Here is a 22,688-nt window from a genome sequence, read left to right as displayed (position 1 = left end):
CTCATTCTACTTGCCTGGGAATTTCCTAGTTTCTTACTAACCTATCTCAGTACTGTTACAGAAGACTGGAAAAAAAAAACAAGCCATGCTTAGAGAAAGGTAGTTATATTTTATTAAGGGCAGGGCCAGAGAAAAATGTGCCTTTCAAATTCTGGCCCCCACCCCCCACATGGAGGAAACCTTTTCTATTTATACTTTTCCTAGCTCTTCTATCTCCCAAATTTGGAATGAGACTTCTGGGCCTTCTGGGAAAGAAGGCCTACGTGCTGGGAAGGGGCCATGAGACCATATCTCAAGGCCTGGCCTGGTGTCAGCACTGACAACTCTGCCTGGGACATAGTTCATGGCCTCTCTAGAATGGGAGTAGTCTTATTTTCCTTATTATTTAAGCAAGCAAGCATTTACAGAAGCCAAAATAGCAGGGTTAAAATTTCAAACAGCAGTTTTTATATAAGATGGATGCTTCAGTACCTTATCCCAAACCCATGAAGACAGCCCTAGACGGTTGTTCAGTGGTTAGTGTTGGCTCTCAGACTAAAGGGTCATGGGTTCGATTCCAGTCAAGGGCAAGTACCTCGGTTGCAGGCTCAATCCCCAGCCTGGTCAGAGCATGTGAGGGAGGCAACCAATCAATGAGTCTCTCTCACATCGATGTTTCTCTCTCTCTGTCTGTCCCCCTCCCTTTCACTCTCTCTAAAAAAAAAAAAAAATCAATGGAAAAAATATCCTTTGGTGAGGATTAACAAAAAGACAAAAAAATAAACAAACAAACACAAGGACAGATATGTCTCAGAATTTAAAAATTTCAGGATTTAAAAAGCTATCATGATGCATATACCAAGTATTATGAGACACCTCCATGAAAGTCTAGGACATAATCAAACATTAATATTCCTGCATTGGAAGATATTATGGTAGATGGACTCATAAGGTGGCCCCTGGTGTTCACTTCTTTATGTGGTCTTGTCCCTTCAGGTGTGAGAAGGACCTGTGAGTTGCTCTAACTGAAAGAATATAGCAAAGATAATAGGATGTATGTGATTACATGGGCATGATTATGCGCTTATGTTACTTAAGTGTGTAGTACCCATCTTCTTGGAGTCTCAGTCTCTCTGCCCTTACTGGTTATGAGGAAGCAAATGGCCATAGTAGGGGACCCCACACAACAAGAAATGTGGGCAGCTTCTAAGAGCCAAAGGCAGCCTCTGGCTGATAGGCAGGAACCCCCCCCCCCCCCCCCCCCCCGCCACCACCACCACCAACACACACACACACACACCCCAAAAAGCAATGGGAGGCCCTCAGTGCTACCACAGGAAACTGAATTCTGCCAATAGCATGAGTGAGCTTGGAAGTGGATCCTTCCCCATTTGAACCCAGATGGGACAGCAGCCCCAGCTGACACCTTGGTTGAAGGCTTGTGAGACCTTAAGGGGAGGAACCCATCTTGGGCTCCTGACCAACAGAAATGTAGAAGTAGTAAATGTATGATGGTTTAAGTTTGTAGTAATATTGTTACACGGCAATAGAAAACTAATAAAGGTATAGATAGTCATGCCTCTATGTTCTGACTTTTTAAATTTATAAATAAAAGACTCTTTAAAAATTATAAATAACTTAAATAGCTTCACATCTATGCGGGACAAATTTTGCTGCCAAAAGAGTTTGGGCAGCAAATACAGGAAAAGTCTATTGTTTTTTTCAGAGCTTTTGGGGCTTCCAAATACAGATAAGGGATTGTGGGTCTGTAGCATATAACCTTTATAGGATTGCTGGAAGATGGAAAAAGATACTATGTGTAAAGAGCTTGGAACAGGATTTAGCACCTAGGAAATGGTCCACAAATTTTGGCCATTATTATGGTTGGAATCAGAGGTCCTGGGGCAGGTCAACCTGTCTGCTCTGTTATCCCTTGGAAGTCATTTTTCAGTTTCCCCATCTCTAAAAGAAGGGCCTCTCAGAGGAACCAGAAAGAGAGGTGGGTGAGCAACGCCTACTTATTGAGCCTCTGTTCTGGGGAGGCTGGCTGGGTGCTCAGCAAGCTGTAATGTGAGCTGCTCCTGAGCAAAAAGGTATTTGGTCTGCTTGTGGCCTTACTGTTAAGAGATGCAGCCTGGGGAAATGGCTTCTCCTTGCTGAGTCTCAGTTTCTCTATCTGCCAGCTGGGGCTGGCTGGTCCCTCCCACCTAAATACGTGAGAGGAGAGGTATGACAATGTGCACTCACTCTAGACTGAGGAACTATTTTTGTTTTTAGCATCACTTGAAGGGAGGAACAGATGCAAGGGTTTGCTTGGCCTCTCCTACAATACCCACCCTGATTCTAACCCCCACCTCCACCCCTGCACAAAGCATAGAGGAGTGGCTCCTTCTGATAGGGTAAGAAATAGTCATCATGCTCTGTTAACTGTTAATGTTTTGTTCTGATTAAAGAAAGCACATGGGATCTGGGAGCTCACCTAAAAATGCAACCCATCCTCCCCATCTGGAGCTGCCTATTACCATGGAAAGATTAACAACCTTGTTGCAGAAACCAGGATTGCCAGCCCTGTGAGGATCCCCCAGCCCTTTGCATACCCGCAGGCCTTTGGAAATCTCCAGACCTGTAAGCTGCCCATTTGGCATACCCTTTTGCCTACTTTCCCATGTAATCTTTGTCTTCTATCCAATATAAGCAGCTGGTATGGGGTGAGGCAGAGCAGATTTTTGTGGATGACCTGCTGCTCTCCCATGCTGCTAGCAGTATTGGAATAAACACTCTTATGTGATTCAATCCTGTCTCTGCTTAATTGGCTCAAATAGTGACAGGCAGCACGGACACATTGATTGTCTGGTTACACTTGTTTCTTGCCTAGTCTGCTGCATAATTGGCACAAAGACTGCGGGTCTCCATCTACCCAAACCACTATACCCACCTGTGCACCCCCATTTCTTGCACAGTAATGATTTTCATCAGTATCCCTCTCTCACCTCCTTCACTAGACTGTGGGTACATGAGGACAGCCCAATGCCCTGCAGGCACCTACATAAAAATGGAATCATGCTCTAACTGGTTTGGCTCAGTGGATAGAGCATCGGCCTGCGGACTGAAGGGTCCCGGGTTCGATTCTGGTCAAGGGCATGTACCTTGGTTGCGGGCACATCCCCACTGGGAGGTGTGCAGGAGGCAGCTGATCGATGTTTCTCTCCCATCGATGTTTCTGACTATCTTTCTCCCTTCCTCTCTGTAAAAAATCAATAAAATATATTTTTTTAAAAATGGAATCAATGAAAACAGGAAGAGAAGTGAGAAGTTTACCAGGTGAACAGGAAGGTGAGACAACACTTCCAACCTGGACATGCTCCGATGATAGCCCCACAGATGCTTAGAGTAGATATATTTTGAAGGTTCAACCAATAGACTTACTGAAGGATTGGAAGTGAGGGAAAGACAGAAAGGAAGGCATTGTTCATTCATTCATTTTCAACTAAAAATTATTGGCTACTGACAAGATACCAGGTACTGTCTGAGGTGCTTCAAGTACAGTGGCAAACCAGAGAAGGTCCTTAATCACAAGCACTTGATGGAGACAAGCAATAAACAAACAAGGTATTACAGAGAATGTTAAGTACTAAGAAGAAAATAAAAGAGGACGATGTAATAGATTATTATATAGGATAGATTTGGCTGACACCCCAATTTAAAATAGCTTTAACGTTAAGGTTTTTATCTCACATGAAAAGTCAGAGTAGGATCGCCTTTGGGTTGGTTATTCAGTGGCTCCGTGACATGACTCCATGACTCCAGCCCAGAATCTCTGTGATTCTCTTGAGTTTTCCTCAAATGCTTGTGAGCTAGCTTTAAGGGTCTAAGCCAGCCGTTGCCAACCGGTGGTCTGTGGACCACTGGTGGTCCGTGAGGTCCAAAAGGTTGGTAACCACTGGCAATACATCCTTGCACTAGGTATCTGGAAGCAGGGAAAATGTACCTGCTTTTTTTTTTTATGTCTTTCTTTTTAAGTGCATAAAAATCTTTGTCTAGAAGAACCCTCCAGCAGTAAGTTCCCTTAGTATTATAGCACATGCCATGACTAAACGAATCACTGCCAGAGAAAATGAGACATTATCTTTGGTTTAGATCAATTGTGATTTATCCCATGGGGTTGGGGATGGGCCTGACCCTCCCTATAGCTCTTGATTACCGGATACCTGAACAAAATCAGGATCCTGTTAGAAGAGGAGGTAAGAGGGAATGACTATAAGCAATAAACACTGCTATCCACAGAGTCGTGGAATAAATAAATGGGGTGGTAAAGTGTCAACCCTAAAAATGATCATGTTTTACTTGTCCTGTCAAGAAGTAATTGCCAGTCTTAGAAAATCTGGAAATTCACATTCCAGGTGTAAAGAAGAGCAAATACATTGCTTATGGGACCAGGGTTTCTTTTGGGGATGATGAAAATGTTTTAAAATTAATTGTGGTGAATGATCAAATGGGATTTATTCCAGGGATGCAAGGCTGGTACAATATTTGCAAACCAATAAACGTGATACATCACATAAACAAATTGAAAGACAAAAATCACATGATCATACCAATAGAAAAAGCATTCGACAAAATCCAACACCCATTTTTGATATATTTTATTGATTTTTTGCAGAGAAAAAGGGAGAGGGATAGAGAGTTAGAAACATCGATGAGAGAGAAACATCGATCAGCTGCCTCTTGCACACCCCCTACTGGGGATGTGCCCACAACCAAGGTACATGCCCTTGACCGGAATCGAACCCGGGACCCTTCAGTCCGCAGGCCGACGCTCTATCCACTGAGCCAAACCGGTTTCGGCAACAACACCCATTTTTGGTAAAAACTCTCAGCAAAGTGGGAATAGAGGGAGCATATCTCAACATGGTAAAGGCCATATATAACAAACCTACAGTGCACATCATACTCAATGGGCAAAAAGTAAAACCACTTCCCGTAAGAATAGGAACAAGATAGGGATGTCCGCTTTCACCACTCTTATTCAACATAGTACTGAAAGTTCTAGCCACAGCGATCAGACAAGAAGAAATAAAAGGCATCCAAAATGGAAAGGAGAAAGTAAAACCCATTATTCGCAGATGACATGATATTGTACATAGAAAATCCTAAAGACTCCACCAGAAAACTACTAGATTTAATAAATGAATTTGGCAATGTAGTAGGATACAATATCAACACCCAAAAATTGATGGCTTTTTTATACATCAATAATGAATGATCAGAAAGAGAAACTAAACAAGCAATCCTATTTACCACTGCAACAAAAAAATTAAAATACTTATGGATAAACTTAACCAAGGAGACAAAAGACCTATACTTGGAAAACTTCAGGACTTTGAAAAAGGAGATAGAAGATATAAACAAGTGGAGGAATATACCATGTTCATGGATTGGTAGAATCAACATCATTAAAATGTCCATAACACCCATGGCAATCTATAGATTCAATGCAATCCCATTAAAATACCAATAGCATATTTCACAGATCCAGAACAAATACTCCAAAAATGTATATGGAACCAAAAAAGACACAAAATAGCTGCAGCAATTTTGAGAAAAAAGAACAAAGTTGGAGGAATCACAATACCAGATTTCAAGTTATACTACAAAGCCACCATAATCAAAACAGCTGGATACTGGCACAAAAACAGGCATATAGATTAATGGAACAGAACAGAGAACCCAAAAATCGTCCCAAGTCATTACGCTCAATTAATATTTGGCAAAGGAGGCAAGAGCATACAATGAAGTCAATACAGTCTCTTCAATAAATGGTGTTGGGAAGATTGGACAGATATATGCAAAAAATGAAACTAGACTACCAAGTTACACCATACACAAGAATAAATTCAAAATGGATAAAGGACTTAGGTGTAAGTTGTGAAACCATAGAAATCCTAGAAAAAAACGTAGGCAACAAAATCTCAGACATCTCTCATAGCAATATGTTTACAGTTCCATCTCCTAGGGCCAAGCAAACTAAGGAGAAAAAAAAACAAGTGGGACTACAGTATAGAGTTTCCTCAAATTGCCATTTGACTCCACTTTTGGGAATGTATCCTAGGAAACCTGAAACACCAAGCAGAAAGAATGTGTGCACCCCTATGTTCATAGCAGCACAATTTACAATAGCTAAGATCTGGAATCAGTCCAAGTGCCCATCCGTAGATGAGTGGATAAAAAAGCTTTGGTACATTTATACCATGGAATACTATGCAACAATAAAAAAAGAGGACTCTCTTACCCTTTAAGACAGCATGGAGGGACCTGGAGAGTATCATGCAAAGTGAGGTAAGTCAGTCAGAGAAAGACAATCATTACATGATCTACTCATATGTGGAATCTAAGTAACAAAATAAACTGATGAACGGAGCAGATCCAGACACATGGAAGGATGGAACAGAGTGCAGAATCTCAGAGGGAAGCGTGGGGTGGGGGAACGGGCGGGGGGTGGGGGGAGTAATCAACCAAGAACTTTGTATACATATATGTATGATCCATTGCCAAATACAATGGGGTGGTGAGGGCCTGGGGTGGGGGGTGGGAGTGGGCTGGAGGGAGTCAATGGGGGAAAAAGGGGACATATGTAATACTTTCAACAAGAAACAATTATTTTTAAAATAAATAAAATGAAATTAATTGTGATGGTTTCACAACTCTTTGAATATACTAAAAATCTATTAAATTATAAACTTTAATGGGTGAATTGTTTAATAGATGAATGATATCCCAAAGCTGTTATTAAAAAAAAAAAAAAGAACAGTAAATGCAAATGCCTTGAGACTAGACAAACTTGGTATGAATCACAAGACTTGTTTAATTCATTGGGTCAGATTCAGTAGAGATTTCTCATAGCAGACCTTAGTCACAGTTCATCTATTAACAAAGGATATGGGACTTAATTTCAGAACTTCTAATAAAAGACAGAGAAATACCCTATATTTTCAGGTGTGATAGCCTGAATTGGTATTTCTTTCCCAGGAAGGCATAGTTTTCCTAGGTTTCAAGTCACTCAGCATGTATGGCCTCCAACAAACCTGCAGTCCTTAGTAGGTGGAATCTTGTTTCATCTGAAGGGCTTCTTCGGTGACTTACGTAATGCTTCTTACATGTGATATCTGGTTTACTACTTAAACTGGTAATTTTCCATTGGATATAAGCTTTAACAATAACATAAATCGGCTGCCTCCTATGCACCCCCTACTGGGGATTGATCCCGCAACATGGGTATGTGCCCTGACTGGGAATTGAACCGGTGACATCTTGGTTCATGGGTCCAAGCTCAACCACTGAGCCATACTGGCCGGGTGACCACTCATTCTTTTTTTATAAAGCAATGCATGAATTGGCTTTAATGTGCACCCTTTATTGTTACATGTAGTTAGCTGGAGTACCATCAGAATTGAATCCAACATATCCTTCTCAGTCTATGTTATAGCTCACAAAATAATGATTATCTAAAAACTATATTTTTTCCTGTAGCATTATATGTTAGTAACTAGAGAGCCAGTGCATGAAATTCGTCCACTCAGGGGGTCCCTCAGCCCGGCCTGTGTCCTCTTGCAGTCCAGGAGCCCTTAGCACTGCCTTGGAGGCGGGAGAGGCTCCTGCCACTGCCATTGTGCTTGTCAGCCATGATCCCGGCTTCTGGCTGAGCAGCACTGCCCCTGTGGGAGCGCACCGACCACGAGGGGGCAGCTCCTGTGTTGAGCATCTGCCCCTGGTGGTCAGTGCGCATCATAGCAACCAGTCATTCCACCGTTGGGTCAATTTGCATATTAGCCTTTTATTATAGAGAATGAGCAGAAAAAACTCCTCTAGTACTTCTCTTTCATATACCACGTATATGCCAAGAACTGATTCATGTTCTGCACATTAGTGATTAGTGGCTTCATCCAACTCTAAACAGACTATTTGCTAGCATGGGAAAGATTCCTCTTTCACACTGAATTCCATTGACATTACACAGTGACAAGCTGACAATGGAATTTTGCCAATACCTTGTTTTGCTTTCTCTCTGAGCATATTTTCAATAACTTTGCAGCTGAATGTTGCAAACTTTTTGACAATTGTGAGAACTACCTGTTTTAGCATATAAGGAGTGCAACTTTGAATAAAATATCTGTAGTTTTGGCCTCTTTCTGACTTAAGCAAAGAGAATTATTTAATTTTGTACATGTTGTTTATTTTGGTAATGAAAAATGAAATTGAGTTGCGAGAGGTCACAGTGTTCTGTTAGAAGTTGAGTTGAAAACATATTTGACTTCATGCCAAAACCTGACAGAGTTTCTTAGAAAATAATAACATGAGAAAAAATAGCTGGATTGCTAATTTTCAGAATTCTATTCAGATTCTATTCTATTCACTTCTATTCATATTTTTCTTTTTCACTTGTTTCTATGAAATTATCACATTTGCCTCTTCACTTACCTAAAAATAGAAGTCCTGTTCATTTTTTACATTTGGCATTCTGAACTTTAATGTTTATATTACCATTTCATCATATGCTTTTGCTTTACTAAAACACTTTCAAAGTCCTTGATAACATTTTTTTAAACATTGGAGATATAAGACCACACAGTGCAAACCACACGTAAAATTAAAGTGTTATGAAAATATTTTAAACCAAGATGAGTTGCACCAGGTAGTTGAATGTTAGGGGAGACAAACTGCCAAACACCGTTTTTGTTTTTGTTTTAATATTTTAATAGGTTTTCTTTTTTTTTCAGAGAGAGAGAGAGAGAGAGAGAAATATCTATGTGAGATCGAAACATTGATTGGCTGACTCCTGCACATCCCCTACTGAGGACTGAGCCCACAATTTAGTCATGTGCCCTGACCGGGAATTGAACCAGCAACCTTTCAATGCATGGGAAGATGCCCAACCAACTCAGCCACATTAGCCAGGGCCAAACATAGTAAAAGTGCATGAATGTAGTGAGATTTAAGATTAGAAGACAATAGTGTAAAGTTAGCATTTTTCCTTTTTTTTGGGGGGGGGGGGGGAGGAGGGTAACCATCCAAAAGTAACAAGCAGAATGAGAAGAAAAAGCTATGAGACAAATCTCTGAATTACAAAAGAAGCCTAAGAGTTGAATAGGGGAGGATGTTAAGAGTGCATATTTTAGGAAGATCTCGTTAGATTGAATTTGGGATTGAATTTGGGTTAGGGATAGGGCTAAATAGCATAACATACAGCTTCAAGGTTAAGTACATAACTTAAATCTGTGGAGAGCCTAAAACTTTTGTTTCAAAGATAGGAATGAGATTCACAGGCTGGTTGCAGGAGCTTCCTTGAACTACATAAGGTTCCAAGAAGCAGAGAGAGTGCAGCAACAGGGACAAGTTGTATTTGCAGAAAACAGTCTGCTCCTGTGACCGTCAGGGAGCACAGAGAGTTTGCATTGTGAACATCCCTGTAATGTCCTATCTCCATTGGCTGGGGAGAAGTCAAGGTCAAACTCACACACAAAGTTTTGGTCATAAGCCAAATTTCTGCTGGCTTGGAAAACAGAGTTAGAAAGCCAGAGTTAACAGGAAGCTACTGAGATGGGCAGGAAGCCAGGAAATACAGTGTTGGCCTGAGAAAGTGTTCCTATAGCAACACAACTGTTATGGGTAGTAAAACTTGGCACAGCAGCTGTGTGGCCAAGCTGAACATGGGATACCCTAAGCCAAAAATACAAGGAGGAAATGGTCTTGGTTACTGGTAAAAATAGAAACAGACCTTATATGGAGGAAAGCTCTCCAAATTTGGTTCAGAGGATTCCCACAGATTATGATTAAGCAATGAACTCATAAGGATTACCAAACACACAAGAAGATAACCATGAGTGAGAGTCAGCAGAAACAAGAAACAACAGATTTAGATTCCCCAACAATTTCAAGTATTGGAATTATAATTACATATATGTAACTTAAAACAGCTATGTGTGAAATCCTATATAATAAAACCCTATTATGCAAATCGACCGAACGGCGGAATGACTGGTGGCTATGACATGCACTGACCACCAGGGGCAGACACTCAATGCAGCGCCGCTCAGCCAGAAACCGGACTCACAGCTGGCGAGCTCAGCAGTGGTGGCGGGAGCTTCTCCCACCTCCATGGCAGCGCTAAGGACCCTGAGGAGGATGACCGACTGCAAGAGGCCACAGGCTGGGCTAAAGGACACCCCTCCCCCCACAGTGCATGAATGTCATGCACTGGGCCTCTAGTATTTAAATAAAGCATGAAGTGAATGTTCAACTAGAAACACTTTGGAAATGAATGAACAGAAGCATTATGGAAACAATTCCAAGGAAATCAGAAATCCTATACAATAAAAGCCTAATATGCAAATCGAACAACTGGTCGCTATGATGTGCACTGACCACCAGGGAGCAGATGTTCAACGCAGGAGCTGCCCCCTGCCCGCAGGCCCCAGGCCATCCAAAGCGGGTGCCAGTGGGGGCGGAGGGCAGCCGATTGCCCCACTGGTCGCCCCGCAGAGGGAGGCAACTGGCAGTGGCAGGGGGCGGGGCCAGTGAGCAGGCAGCACCAGGCCGGCCAAGGTGGGTGCCAGCGAGGGGACCGCCGATCTCCCTGCCAGTCACCCTACAGATCGGCCCTGATCACTGGCCAGGCCTAGGGACCCTACCCATACATGAATTTCGTGCACCAGGCCTCTAGTAAAAGATATAATTGTTGGCAAAAACAAACAAACAAACAAAAAACACAAAAACCCAGAAAACCTCAGTGAAGGGATTAAGTAGATTAGATAATTCAAGTGAGAACCAGAAGCTCTAACTGAAGAACTGATCCAGCAGTAAAGAGAAACAAGGAAATGGAAAATATGAAGAAAAAAAAAAGGTTAAAATATATGGAAACTAAAATGAGAAGATCTGCCCTAGCTGGTTGGACTCAGGATAAAGCACTGGCCCAAGGACTGAAGGATACCTGGTTCGATTCTGGTCAGGAGCACGTACCCTGGGTTGCAGGCTCGAACCCCAGCCGGAGTGGCTCAGTGGTTGAGTGTCGACCTATAAACCAGGAGGTCACGGTTTGATTCCTGGTCATGGCACATGCCCAGGTTGCAGACTCAATCCCCAGTAGGGGGCGTGCAGGAGACAGCTGATCAATGATTCTCTCTCATCATTGATGTTTCTCTCTCTCTCCTTCTCCTTTCCTCTCTGAAATAAATAAATAAATAAATATATATATATATATATATATATATATATATATATGAAACACATTAGTGGCAGGGTAGTTTAATTCACTCTTAGTCCATGACTAAGCGTAACCCTCCCCCCAAAAAGAAAAAAGAAGAACAATATAGTGGACTTAACATAATAAGATGGAGCTAATTGGTGCATATCAAACTCTGTGATTCTGAAAACAGATATACCTCCTTTTTATATTCCCAATTAAAAAGGAAACCTCAAAAAAAAAAAAGGAAGCTTCAATACATTAAAAAAATATAAAATAAATAGTCCAGACAACTTTCTCTAGTAGCAATGTAATAAAATAAAAGTATAACAGGGAAACAAAAGACCCTAACCACTTGGAAATAAAATACTTTGGATTAAACAGCTCTTAGGCTCAAGAGAAAAATCCATATAGAATTGTAGACTATTTAGAAAAGAATGATAATAAAGACATTACATATCCCATGTGACACTGCTAAAGCAGTGTTTAGAGGAAACATTATATTTTAAATACTTATGTAATATGTCACAGTGGCATGTTTATTGACCTGGGTTTATTCAGAATTGCTAGGGATTGTACTAGGAGATTCCAAAAATAGCTACATTTATAAATATAATACTTAATAAGCAAAAATTGCTAGCAGCAAAATGATAATCTAAAATCAATGGCATTTTAGGAATCAAAGTGTCTTTCAAATGCATGGTGTCAAGCAAAATGCAAGTCTGGATAGTAACAAGGCAAGACTTTATTAAGGGAGGCTATTGCAATAAGGAGACACTCAAGACCTAAGCTGAAAACATCTCTGAGAAGGAAGGAGCAAGCGTAACTTTTACACGCAGAGACCATGGGACAGGTGCTGTACAAAGAGGAAGGGTATACTAAAAATAGTTGGGGGGCGTCTTGAATTTAATGAACTGTGTCAAATATTGCAACAACAGTAAGGTCAAGGCAGGCTATTTTAGCTGGTGTTAGGCACATGGAGTGCAGTTTAGGTCTGAGACGGAACAAACGAGTTACCGTACAAAAAGTCTGTATAAAGGTTCAGCGCCTATCTGTCCTTTGCCACATCAAAGTTATGTCATGCACTAAGTTTGACCAGCCTTGTCATTGGTTATCAGTGCTTGTTTAAATGATTTTGATTTTTAATCAGATGTAAATTACTTATATTCCAGGTCACAGTTACACAAACATAGTCTAGAAACTGGCTCTACCAATATTCCAAAGTAGGTCTTATCCAGAGGTGAATAAATCACAAACCAGCTGGAAAACTTTCACAATACTAACTAATAAGAAAGAGTGAAAACAAATGAAGTAAGCACCTAAATGAAGTTAAACAAAAATCAGCAAACTAATAAAGCAGAGACAAGAGGTTAAAAAGATAAAGGTAGCTTGGCCGGTGTGACTCAGTGGTTGAGCGTCATGGTTCGATTCCCAGTCAGAGCACATGCCCAGGTTGCGTGCTTGATCCCCAGTAGGTGGCGTGCAGATGGTAGCTGATCAATGATTCTCATCATTTATGTTTCTATATCTCTCTCCCTTCCTCTCTGAAATCAATAAAAATATATTTAATACAAAAAAAAGAGCCAAAACCGGTTTGGCTCAGTGGAAGAGCGTCAGCCTGCGGACTGAAAGGTCCCAGGTTCGATTCCGGTCAAGGGCATGTAACTTGGTTGCGGGCACATCCCCAGTAGGAGGTGTGCAAGAGGCAGCTGATCGATGTTTCTCTCTCATGGATGTTTCTGACTATCTATCACTCTTCCTTCCTCTCTGTAAAAAATCAATAAAGTATATTTAAAAAAAAAGAGAGAGAAATAAAAATAGAAACTACTTAATTAGAAAACAAAAAATGGTAGAATTAAATAATCCAAGAGCTGGTTGCTTAGGAAATCTTATATAATAAAACCCTAATATGCAAATCGACTGAATGGTGGAATGACCGGACGCTATGACGCACACTGACCACAGGGGGCAGACGCTCAACACAAGAGCTGCCCCCTGGTGGTCAGTGCGCTTCTACAAGGGGAGCACCACTCAGCTAGAGGGAGTCTTTCCCACCTCTGCGGCAGTGCTAAGGACCCCTCGGGAGATGTCTGCCGGCTTAGACCCACTCCCTAAGCCTGCAGGTGGACATCCCCAGAAGGGTCCCAGACTGCAAGAGGGTGCAGGCCAGGCTGAGAGACACCCCTCCCCAGTGCACGAATGTTGTATACTGGGCCTCTAGTAAATAGATAAATGTTTAGCTAAGTTAATTAAGAAAAAAAGCAAAAATACACTTCATACAATCATTTGCACATTCTAAACAAGATGGACTTTTTTCTTTAAATTTTATTGGGGTGACATTGGTCAACAACAACATATAGGTTTTATGTGTGGATCTCTAAGTTTCAAAATCTGTATACATCACCTTGTGTCCACCACCCAAAGTCAAATCTTCTCCTGTCACCTCATATTAGGACTCCCTTTTCCCCCGACCCGGCAACCACCACACTGCTGCTTGTGTTCATAAGTTTCAGTTTTATATCCTACATATGAAGGAAATCGTATGGTTCTTAGCTTTTTCTATCTGATTTATTTCACTTAGCATAATATTCTCAAGATGGATTCATGTTGTTGTAAATGACGGTATTTCATCCTTTTTATGGCTGAGTAGTATTCCATTGTGTATATGTACCACATCTTCTTTATCCAGTCCTCTATTGCAGGGCACTTCGGCTGTTTCCATGTCTTGGCCATCATAAATAATGCTGCAATGAACATAGGAGTGCATATATCTTTGCATATAAATGATTTTGAGTTTTTCGGGTATATACCCAGGAGTGGGGTTGTTGGGTCATATGGTAGCTCTATTAATTTTTTTGAAGAATAGCTAGACTGCTTTCCATAGTGGTTGTACCAGTCTACATTCCCACCAGCAAGTGAATGAGGGTTCCCTATTTTCCACAACTTCTCCAACACTTATTAATTGCTTGTCTTGTTGATATTGGCCACTCTAACAGGTGTAAGGTGGTATCTCATTGTAGTTTTAATTTGCATTTCTCTAATTGCCAGTGAGGTTAAACATCTTTTTTTTTTAAATATTTTATTGATATTTTACAGAGAGGAAAGGAGAGGGATAGAGAGCTAGAAACATCGATGAGAGAGAAACATCGATCAGCCGCCTCCTGCACACCCCCCACTGGGGATGTGCCCGCAACCAAGGTACATGCCCTCGACCGGAATCGAACCTGGGACCCTTCAGTCCGCAGGCCGACGCTCTATCCACTGAGCCAAACCGGTTTCGGCTAAACATATTTTCATTTATCTATTGGCTGTTTGTATGTCTTCTTGGGAGAGATGTATTTTCAGGTCTTCTGCCTACTCTTTGATTCGATTGTTTATTTGTTTGGTCTTAAGTTTTACAAGTTCTTTATATATTTTGGAAATTAAGCCGCCTTTGTCGAAGCTACTGTGTGCAAGTATCATCTCCCATCTGGTTGGCTGCCTGTTTGTTTTGTTGTCCATTTCTTTTGCTATGCAGAAGCTCTTCAGTTTGATATAATCCCATTCATTTATTTTTGCTTTTACCTCCCTTGCCTTTGAGGTCAAGTCCTTAAAATGTTCTCTACCCCCACCCCCCAGGTCCATAAGTTTGGTACCTATATTTTTTTTCTATGTAACTTATAGTTTTGGGTCTTATGTTTGGTCTTTGAACTATTTTGAATTAATTTTTGTACATGGGGATAAACTGTAATCCAATTTCATTTGTTTGCATGTGGCTTTCCAGTTCAAATGGACTTTTAAAGAAACTATAACTTACTAAAACTGATCTCAAAGGAAACAGAAAGTATAAACAAATCACTTACCATAAAAGAAAGTACAGAGAACTGTCCCACAAAAAAAGCATCAGGTACTTCCTTTTTTTTTTTTGCATCAGGTACTTTCCATAGCTGCTTATGTGCAGCTTTAAAGAACAGATAATTTCAAAACTATTTAAGCTATTTCAGTACTTAATGAAAGAAACCTTCCAAATTCTTTATCTGAAGCAAGAATGATGTTGACAATAAATCTGACAAAGGCTCTAATCTCACTTATAGATATTGACAGAACAATACTAAAAAAAATACTAGGAAAAAGAATCCTGCAATACTTTAAAAATAACATGACAAAATGAAGTTTATTTCATATACAGTATATAAGAAGGATTAAATATTAGGACATCTATTTTATGAATAGATCTAAGAAAGATCAACTCTATGGACATTGAAAAAGTTAATGAAAACTTTTAACATCTACTTTTGAATAAAATAATGTCCATAAGAGAATAAGAATGTATTACACAAATCTATTTAACCTCCAGGCCAACTTATGTTCAATAGGAAAATATTAAAAGCATTCCAATTAACAGAAGGTTACTATTACCTTCTATTACCACTAAAATTTTTCTAGCTAATGAAAATATTTTTAGAATTTGGGGAAAAAATAGAAGTTAAAAAATAGTGGAAACAAGGATGCCTGCTTTGTCACTGTATTCAACATTGTACTGGAGGTTCTAGCCAGGGAAATTAGGCAAGAAAATAAAATTAAAAAATCAGGATTAGAAAGGAAGAAATAAAACTATTTTTATTTGTAGATGACATAATCTTATATATAGAAAATCCTAAAGATTTCACACAAAAATCTATTTGGGTTAATAAATGAGTTCAGCAATGTTGCAGAGATATAGCATCAGTATATAAAAATAGTTGTATTTCTATACACTAGCAATAACAATCAAAAGGTAAAATTAAGAAATTAATTTATAATAGCATAAAAAATTATAAAATACTTAAAAATAAATTTGAAAAAAGCAGTAGATGATTCATACTGTAAAAACCAAAACACCATTGAAATAAATTAAACTAATCAAAAGATTATCTGTGGTCTTGACTGGGTGGCTCAGTTGGTTGGAGCATCATTCCATAGACCAAAAGGTTGTGGGTTCGATTCCCGGTCAGGGCACATACCCAGGTTGCAGGTTCAATCCCTGGTTGGGGTGCGTATGGGAGGCAGCCAATCAATGTATCTCTCTCACAATGATGTTTCCCTCTTTCCCTCTTCCCTTTCCCCCTCTCTCTCCCTCCTTCTCTAACATAAATAAAAACATATTTTTTAAAGAGTTCAGACCTAAATCTAAGAACTAAAATTACAAAACTCTTGTAAGAAAACGTAGATGTAACTTTTTGTGACCTTGGATTAGGCAATGGTTTCTTATATATGACACCAAAAGCCCAAGCAACAAAACAATAGATAAATTGGACTTCATTACAATTAAATACTTTTGTGTTTTGAAGGACACCCACCAGTAAGTGAAACAACTTGTTGCAAAAGGGAGAAAGCATTTGCAAGTCATATATCTGATAAGGGATTTGTATCTAGAATATATAAAGAATTCTAACAGCTTAACAATAAAATACAACCCAATTGAAAAAAAATGGACAAAGAATTTGAATATACATTTCTCCACAGAAGGTATACAAATGACTAGTGAGTTCATGAAAGATACCTAACACCACTATTTACTAGGGAAATGCAAATCAAAACTACAATAAGATACCACTTTATACCTACAATGTTGACTATAATAATTGTTTTTTTAATTTAATAAATCTTTATTGTTCAGATTATTACAATTGTTCCTCTTTTTTCCCCCATAGCTCCCCTCCACCTGGTTCCCACCCCACCCTCTGCCCTTACCCCCACCCCACTGTCCTCATCCATAGGTGTACGATTTTTGTCCAGTCTCTTCCTGCACCTCCCACACCCCTTGCCCCCTGAGAATTGTCAGTCCATTCCCTTTCTATGCCCCTGATTCTATTATATTCACCAGTTTATTCTGTTCATCAGATTTTTGTATTCACTTGATTTTTAGATTCACTTGATAGATATGTATTTGTTGTTCATAATTTTTATCTTTACCTTTTTCTTCTTCTTCCTCTTCTTAAACAATACCTTTCAGCATTTCATATAATACTGGTTTGGTGGTGATGAACTCCTTTAGCTTTTTCTTATCTGTGAAACTCTTTATCTGCCCTTCAATTCTGAATGATAGCTTTGCTGGTAGAGTAATCTTGGTTGTAGGTTCTTGCTGTTCATCACTTTGAATATTTCTTGCCACTCCCATCTGGCCTACATAGTTTCTGTTGAGAAATCAGCTGACAATCGTATGGGTGCTCCCTTGTTTTTCTCTTGCTGCTTTTAATATTCTCTCTTTGTCTTTTCCTCTTGGCATTTTAATTATGATATGTCTTGGTGTGGTCCTCTTTGGATTCCTTTTGTTTGGGGTTCTCTGCGCTTCCTGGACTTGTAAGTCTATTTCTTTCACCAGGTGGGGAAAGTTTTCAGTCATTATTTCTTTTTTTCCCCCTCATAATGATTTATTCTCTACAATACTTCATTAAAGAGTTCAATGATTTGCACTCAGCAGTTATATAGCCAAGAGGCAACCAAGTGTAATATGAAGATTTGGTCTGAAGTCCTTGCACTTGAAGGCTATACAAAGTCTCTTGCTTCAAAGAAATAGGAAAATTAATAAAAAATACACAAGCTGCCCTAACCGGTTTGGCTCAGTGGATAGAGCGTCGGCCTGTGGACTGAGGGGTCCCAGGTTCAATTCTGGTCAAGGGCATGTACCTTGGTTGCGGGCACATCCCCAGTAGGGGGTGTGCAGGAGGCAGCTGATAGATGTTTCTCTCTCATCGATGTTTCTAACTCTCTATTCCTCTCCCTTCCTCTCTGTAAAAAATCAATAAAATAGATTTTAAAAAAAATACACAAGCTCCCTAGGCTCCAGAATCTCAACAGAAAATAACATCAACAGTTAGTGAAATAGTAGGTGTTAACATGGAAAACAGATCTTGTGCAAATATTAACACCTAGGACTTCTGTATAGATGATTTTTATTACAAACAATAAAATGTTATGTCTCCGTTACAAACCTTTCATAGTGAAAGGATCTCTAACATGAATTGCTTTAATATTAATTAATTATGAAGCAAAAAAAGTTTAAGAACCTCACAGTGGGAACAATCCAACACTGACCAACTCTAATGATCAGACATTCTCCTTTAATGTAAGACAAACACAATTCGTAATGACACAGAGAATGTCCTCGCTGTGGGTGTCAGGAGACAAGCTCACTTTCCAGACCAAAGGCACTCACTGCTAGGGAGGAAACAAGCTCTGAACTAAACCCGCACGTGGGGCTGGTTCCTTGAAAACAGTGGTCACCTACTGCTCAGCTTGAGCAGCCCAAGGACAAATGGAGCAAGTAAGACCATCCCTTCTCTTTAAAGCCACCGCTCACACGTGGACAGGCCGCCCTCATCGCTGCGTAGGTGGAGGACAGCAGTTCAGTTCTAGTTTGGAGCTGTCACCCCCTCTGCACAGCGGCCACCCGGATGGTCCAGACTCAAGTGTTTTTCCTGAGAACCACCTGCTACACCTTCATGAGGAGGCCATGACTGTGGACGCCCAGACCGCTTCCTGACTAGGCCCATTGAAGACGGACACGGATGGCGCCCTTCTTTCCAGGGCCACAGAACTTTCCTTGGTCAACTCCGGAGTCCCCGTGACAAGCAAGAGGACCCCGAGCATCTCCGCTGCTGGGCCTGAGTGGCACGCAGGGACTGGGAGCCCACTGCAGTGTGGTGCTGGGCTGCACCAGCCAGTTCTTGCGGAGATTCCCCAGCCCTCTAGTGTGTGGGTTCAAATTTTTCTGTTCATTTTCTTAATGGCAGGTATCCTACCCCACCCCTAATAAGATAAAATAAAAATAATCACACTATACATTGGGGAAGACAAATAGGGCAGCATTTCTACGAGAAACAATAGGCTTGAAAGGCATGGCACTGTAAATGCTTGCATGACCAGTTTCACTGAGCGTGCTCAGGGGTAAAATTTTAGCACCATTTTTTTTTGCTTTTTTTTAATCTTTAGAAATTAAACACAACTTTTAACATAGAACACTTGAACAATAATGAAGTGTAGCCCTATAGACCAATACTGTTGTACAAATTGAAGGTGGGTGGTTTAGTCCCAAACTGACTACCCTGACATCAATCCATGGCACCTAAAAGTAACTGTCGTCACGTTTGTAACATTTATTATTCTCAGCAGCAGGAAATCATGAAACAATCCCTTCATCTTCAATAGCTTTTGCATTACCTCTGCAAGGAAAAGGGGCAGAAGTGAGAATGCAGCCCAGCCTGGGCATCCGGATGTCAGCCCATTGCCCCTGCGCACGCCATAGCCTAAGAGGATGATGCCAAGCTAGTCTGCCCACCTTTATTCATCTCTTCCAAGAAACGAGACAGCTATGCCTATAATAGCATGTGTCGTTTCTTAGACTGTGTCCCTGTCCACCCCCTTCCCCAAATCTGGCAGAAGAAAACTCAAAAGGTGTTTTGACTTGACTATTTGCCCATTCTGGAAAGCCACACCACCACCACATAAATGTTTAAAAATAAATTAAATAAAAACATTGTGTCCACCACGTTGACATCCAATCCACTTCAAGAGTTCCCCAAGTGCTGCTGAAGTGTCACCCTCAGGCTCTCTCCTCCCACCCGCCACGCCTCCTGTAGCCCTCCAGCAGTGCCTCCGCGACAGTGCAGCCACGGCCCCTTCCAGGTCCCCGCTGCCAACAGCTCTGCACCAAGGGAGCAAAGGCTGGGCAAGAGGGAGGAGGACTTGCTGACAGGTACTTAGTCAGCAGCTATGGGAAAGGGAAATATGCCACAGGAAAACGGAAGGACCGAGACTAAAGTGAGCTGTTTGGAACCCTGCCCTGGTGGGGTGAAGATTCCCAGCATATTAGGCAAGGTAACGATTCACCTTGTTTAATTACACAGTGTTGTTCTCAAGTCCTGTAAAGGACCGAATCAACTGTCTTCTCACTCCTACAGGGAAACTAGGAGAAGGAACGCCTCTGCTTTTAAGTCCCTTAAAGATGCTTGCCTGAAAGGACACAAACAGCTTGGAGACCCTGGATTTTCTCCTGTGACAATGTGTCTTTCTACAGCCCAACCCAGGTGTGTGTTTGAACATCTGTGTCTTCTGTGAACTTAGATGCAGGTATAGGCACTGCTACCAGGCGAGGAGTGAGGTAGCCGGGTGGTAAGGAGGAGGCCTCTCCTTTCACGCTGCACACAGCAAGGATGTCCTGCAGGCATCCCAGTTCATTCCTCAGCAGGTTACACCAGAGCTCTCTGTTCAGTACCAGGAGACTCCATGCGAGAAGAGTGCCCGAAAATCCAGCTGACAGCAGGGTTAGAATTAAACCTTGGAGGCTGACTGAGCAACGAATGAGATCTGCCACGCCATCCAAAGGGCTTTCAATCTGGATGTGAGTGTCTGTCCAGGAGCCTCACAGGACTCACGGTGCCCACGGCCAACCCGAACATGGCGTCCACTTATGAAGCATGGAGGTTGTAATCAACTGTTGGTATGCAATAAACTGGACGTTTAAAAAAAGGAATTTAAAACAACCTAAAAATGTGTCTTGTTGGTCTCCGTTGCCCAGACTGCCAGGGGAAAACACATCTACTCGATCTGGGGAGGCTACAAGGGTGCAAGTGGGGTAAACCTTCAGGAATCATGAATTCCAGCTCCCACTGTGTAGCCAGTAAGCAGGTGGCCACGTGTATGCCGAGGGCCTTCTGAACCCACAGGCAATTCTCACTAGTCATGGAGGAGCCCCAATCCAACGGAACCCCATAATGAGGAAAAGCTGAAATAAGGGTTAGGCCCCTCAAGTTCTGTTTCATTCACTATAACCCCGCCTTCCCACTCCACAACCCCAAGTCAGTTGGAGACAGACTTGGCAACGGAAGCTAGCATCATAAAATGGTGCAGTAATAGAAGTAACTGGACCAGGGAGAGGAGGCGTCCGCTCCAATGATGTCATAGCCATGGGTGGCCACAGCGGGGTGGGACTGGTCATGCAGCCGTGTGTCAGGAGTAATGATTGTAGAGGGGCGGGGCATGAAGAGTGCCATTCTGGAAAGAGTGCTGTCGAGAAGCAATATATTCTGCATAACTGATTGTCACCTTCTCACTTCGGTACCTGGTGAGTCTGATCGCTTTTCTGAATTCACTGATAATTGGAGCCTTAAAGCCACCTTTCCTGAGCAAGGAGTCTATTGTCTGGATCTGATCCCAGTCTTGCTCCTTAGCAACCTCAGGTAAATATGTGGCTGTACGTTTAACACCTTTTTCATTGATGAATTCAATTTGAATCCCATGGACCCCTACCTCCCAGTCCAGATAATCACTGGCATCCTCAAAATTAGTAAGGAGGGAGACAGAGCAGGAAAGTTTAGGCAGCTCCTCTCCGGTCAGGGGGGGTGGGAGGGGGGAATGGACTGTCCTTAAGTGCACTGGTTAATGTGTATTCCCTGAGTCCTGAATGAAGATTCATGGCTGAGAAGGTCCCAATGCAGCCACGAAGCCGCTTGTCCGCCCTGTCTTCCATGTCACAAAGAGCGGATAGGGGTCATTGGTGAATCTAGGAAGTCGTGGCTGAGGGAAGCCATAGAGGTGACAGTAGAGGACATCAAAGCAGTAGCAGCACATCTCTGCAGTCACCACCAGATTCTTGGTGGTGTTGACAGTTCCATTGGGTCGGGGAAGAGGACTCAGAGCTCCCGATGGGGGATTCATTCGTGTAATGGGAGAGTTTCCAGGTCCCAGAGTTAAGTCTGACACATTCTCCCGACCACTGCTGCCATCCACATGCTGGTGGTTTTGAAGAGGCCCTGAACTAGAGCCGGGGACAGTGGTGGCCTGGTTCCCGTGAGTGTGCGTTCCACTTCCAGATAACTTGGGCTTCTTGACCCCACAACAGCCTGCTGCCAACTTGGGCTCGAGTGGAGGAACGCAGCGTCTTTGTCCCATCCTGGACATTCCGCGGTCTGGAATGTACAGAACCTGAAGCAGGAAGTTTGTCTTGCCAGAGGAACAGCTATAACAGAGGAGGGGAGCTATTTTGTCTCTGAAATGAATTTTCTTCCTTCCGATTCCATTTTTTCTTCCTGTACCTTCTCTCCCGGGCCAGGCGCAGCCGGGGCGGACAGGACCTCTTGTGCCTGGGGGGCCCAGAGAAGCGGCCGTGGGCGGTGGACGGGCGGGGGCGGCGCTGGCGGCAGAACTGGAGAGCCCCTGCGGCTGGAGGACTGAGCGGGACCGGCTGAGCCATCCGTATCCCGGCAGCCACCGGGGCAGGGTGACGGGACGCGCTGAGGAGCTCTCCAGGGGCTCCGGCAGCGCTGCCGGCCCCTCGGGCGCCGTCACGTGGCCCCGCCAGCCACGGTATTGGCTGGAGTTAAATTTAGAGGCGGCTTTGCAGGGTCTGGTCGCTGTCCGGTGGGAATGGAGAGGGACCCCCAGCGAGGAGCGCAGGGAGGCGGGCCGGTGGCGCTGCACACACTCTCTGTCATTATTTCTTCAAATAGGTTTT

General features: G+C 42.2%; 1 protein-coding gene across 1 annotated transcript; it reads right to left on the bottom strand.

Annotated features, from left to right (window-relative positions):
• Positions 1 to 21,161: 21,161 nt before the first annotated feature.
• On the bottom strand, positions 21,162 to 22,126 carry LOC308243850 (AMMECR1-like protein; the record flags this gene model as incomplete). The annotated part of the gene is given in 3 exon segments (XM_080659654.1): positions 21,162 to 21,586; positions 21,588 to 21,691; positions 21,694 to 22,126. Coding segments are annotated over 3 exon segments (939 nt in total). The 3' UTR covers positions 21,162 to 21,184.
• Between the last annotated feature and the right edge of the window lie 562 nt (positions 22,127 to 22,688).

Source organism: Plecotus auritus (assembly GCF_963455305.1).
Source record: "Plecotus auritus genome assembly, chromosome: 3".
Taxonomy (NCBI): Eukaryota; Metazoa; Chordata; class Mammalia; order Chiroptera; family Vespertilionidae; genus Plecotus; species Plecotus auritus.
This window is presented reverse-complemented; position numbering and strand designations above follow the sequence as displayed.